The following is a 2,936-nucleotide window of genomic DNA, read 5'->3' as shown; positions in this document are numbered from 1 at the left end:
CACAGATACTATACAGGATGGAAAAACATTGTTGGGTGAAACAACGATGATTACAGAATTGTCTGTAAACTTCTCAATAATAAGTGCAGCAGCATTACTGACGGAGTAAAGGAGGCCCAGACATAGTGAAGAGACCACTGCCTGTGTGGCGTGTCACCATGTGGAAATGAGTCATACATTCCAGATGAGTGTTGGGAGGAAACAAAGTGTTGAGTAATCTGCGTTCCTCATAGAATTTTTGGTTTATGGTCTTTTCTCACTTTTTAATTGTTTACATTCTTTAGTAAATGTCAGTTTGAGAAATGTATTGTGCGCCTTTGACCAACATACTCACGTGTGCTTGTTAAACACACCACATCAGATTAATTCCTGTTTGCTGTTGAATATATGTTTGATAATAGATACTGAGTTACTGAGATATTGTAGCTATACAATGTGAAATCTCCATAATGTTGGTTTTCACACTCTCACACCCTTCATCACTCACACACCTCAAATCAGTTTAATGTTCACAGCATGAATGTAATATTTATTTATTTTTTATTTTTTAAAACAGGAGTTTCCTGACTCGCAGTGACATTGGTATCATCCTCATCAACCAGTTCATTGCTGAGATGATCCGACACGCCATAGACGCTCATATGCAGTCCATCCCTGCCGTGTTGGAGATCCCGTCTAAAGAGCATCCTTACGACGCTTCCAAAGACTCGATCCTACGCAGGGCCAAGGGCATGTTCTCTGCCGAGGATTTCCGATAAATGCCATGGCATGGTTAAGCTGGTCAGGGATCGAAAGCTTTTATGGATCTAAATGTTAATGTGGATGTTGTTCAGTGTCTCCCCTTTTCAACGCATTAAAAAAAAACTGCAACTAGAGTGTGGTGTGTAAATCTGAAAACAAAATAATAGATATGTCTTGCAATACAATATTCATGTGTACAAATCTTGTAAACGTAGAGACTTTATCGTGTTAATTAAAATATATAAAAACTAGAAAGTCTGTGCTTTAGTTTTTTTTTCACTTACTTGAATGCAGTTACTGTTTAATCACAGTTCTAAACACCACCTGAGGTTCCACATGTTGCCCTGAGGTTTCATCACTGCACTGGTGGTTAAACCCTTACTGTTGCTTCTTAAACTTGAACACAGTGTCAATGTAACTCATGTATAAGCTCATGTAAGAAAAACACAAAATGGGTGTTCTCAATTTTTTTAATTATTCCCAGTAATTTTGTGTTTCCAGGAGATATAACACTATAGGGAATCCGATAGCTCCACCCACATACATAAGGTTTACCCACGTACTCGTATACATGCCTTATGTAATCATTTTCTTCGTGGACGATGCTGCCTACTTTTGTGTAGTACCCTTTTGTGTGTACCCTGCCTTGTGCCCCAAGTCTCCTGGAATAGGCTCCTGGTTCATTTAATTTTTGACAGTAATTTGTAGTAATTTATATGTTTGTCTCAACTTTATTCAATTTTTAATCTATTTTATTAATTACAATTTTTATTTATTTTTGATTAATTATTTTGTCAACTGTGTTATGGACAAATGTTGTGTTCAATTCATGCATAAACTACTACACAGTTGGTAAAACAAAAAAAGTTGGTTTCTCTATTCTCCATAAGTTAAATTCTAATTTTATTTGTCACATACACAGTCATACACAGTACGATATGCAGTGAAATGCTTATACGACCGCCAGTGACCTTAAAAAAAAAGAATAGTAAAAGCTTATACATAAGAAATATTAGGAATGAAAGAAATACTTTAAAAAATAAAATTAACTAGTAAAATATGCTGTAATAAGAGAAATACGTTAGAAAATAAGATTAACTAGTGCAAATGTACTGTACAAAGTAATAGTAAAATAAACTTTACAAATAAGAACAAGATATCTATAAAAAAGCAAAATATCAATATATCAATTATAAAAATATAGGAAAAAAAATAGAAATTTGAAAGAAAATAGAAATTTGTTACTGTGTTACAGGTGGTCTTTGTGTTCTAAATCTTTTAATTGTTGGCTAAACAGTAACAAAAAGGATGAGGGGGATCTCTGTAGAGGAAAGTCTTATCTAAGCACGATTAATAACTCTAAATTCAGCATGATGTGGATTTATGTTGAAAAAAAAATATTCATCTGTCATGATCACATCCAACAGGATGTCCATTACAAGGTTCAAAATTCATATTTTTAAATTAGTTTGACAGAAAATCTTAAAACAATTACATCAGGCATGGGTACAGGTACACGAGTAAAAGTTATGTATGTTGGATACTCTCTATTGTTATCCTCCTGTTGTCTCCTGGAATTACACTGTTACTTGGAGTAACAAAGAAATTTGAAACATTTTGTGTTTTGTTTTGTTTTGTTTTTTTTACATGTATGATACTTAGTTTAGTTAATGGTATCAACACCTTGTTTAGAAAATCTGATTCATTTAATTCCTGTTCAAGAAAAAGTCGTATAGATTATTATTATTAAGGTAATAACACAAAAGTTTGTAAGATTTTGTTTTTGAAAATCTTTGGCATTAACATTAAGTAAAGGAAGGGTTATTGTTAGACCCAATACCAACCAGACTTTTAAAAGAAGTGATGCTTACGGTTGGAGAGCCACTTCTAAACATTATTAATTCTTCATTATATCTAGGTCACGTCCCTAAACCTTTCAAGTTGGCAGTTATTAAGCCGCTTCTTAAAAAAATCTAATTTGGACGTGAATGAAATAACAAATTATAGACCAATTTCAAACCTTCCGTTCATATCAAAAATATTAGAAAAAGTAGTATCAGCTCAAATATGCACATTCTTGCAGGAAAACAACATCCTAGAAGAATTTCAGTCAGGTTTCAGGCCCCATCATAGTACAGACACTGCACTAGTTAAGATTGCAAACGACTTGTTTTTAGCTTCAGACCAATGCTGCA

The 2,936-nt window shown here is 33.5% G+C and overlaps 1 protein-coding gene across 1 annotated transcript in view; it reads left to right on the top strand.

Moving 5' to 3' along the window:
- atp6v1f (ATPase H+ transporting V1 subunit F) overlaps positions 1–1,481 on the top strand; it is a 3,516-nt gene extending 2,035 nt beyond the window's left edge. The window contains exon 2 of the mRNA XM_053508725.1: positions 557–1,481. Within this exon, the coding sequence (XP_053364700.1) occupies positions 557–758 (202 nt within the window). The 3' untranslated portion in view covers positions 759–1,481. The remainder of the gene's footprint in view (positions 1–556) is intronic.
- Positions 1,482–2,936: the final 1,455 nt, after the last annotated feature.

This window comes from Clarias gariepinus, chromosome 12 (genome assembly GCF_024256425.1).
Source record: "Clarias gariepinus isolate MV-2021 ecotype Netherlands chromosome 12, CGAR_prim_01v2, whole genome shotgun sequence".
NCBI lineage: Eukaryota > Metazoa > Chordata > Actinopteri > Siluriformes > Clariidae > Clarias > Clarias gariepinus.
The sequence above is the reverse complement of the archived record's forward strand: the minus strand, read 5'-3'. Positions and strand labels throughout refer to the sequence as shown.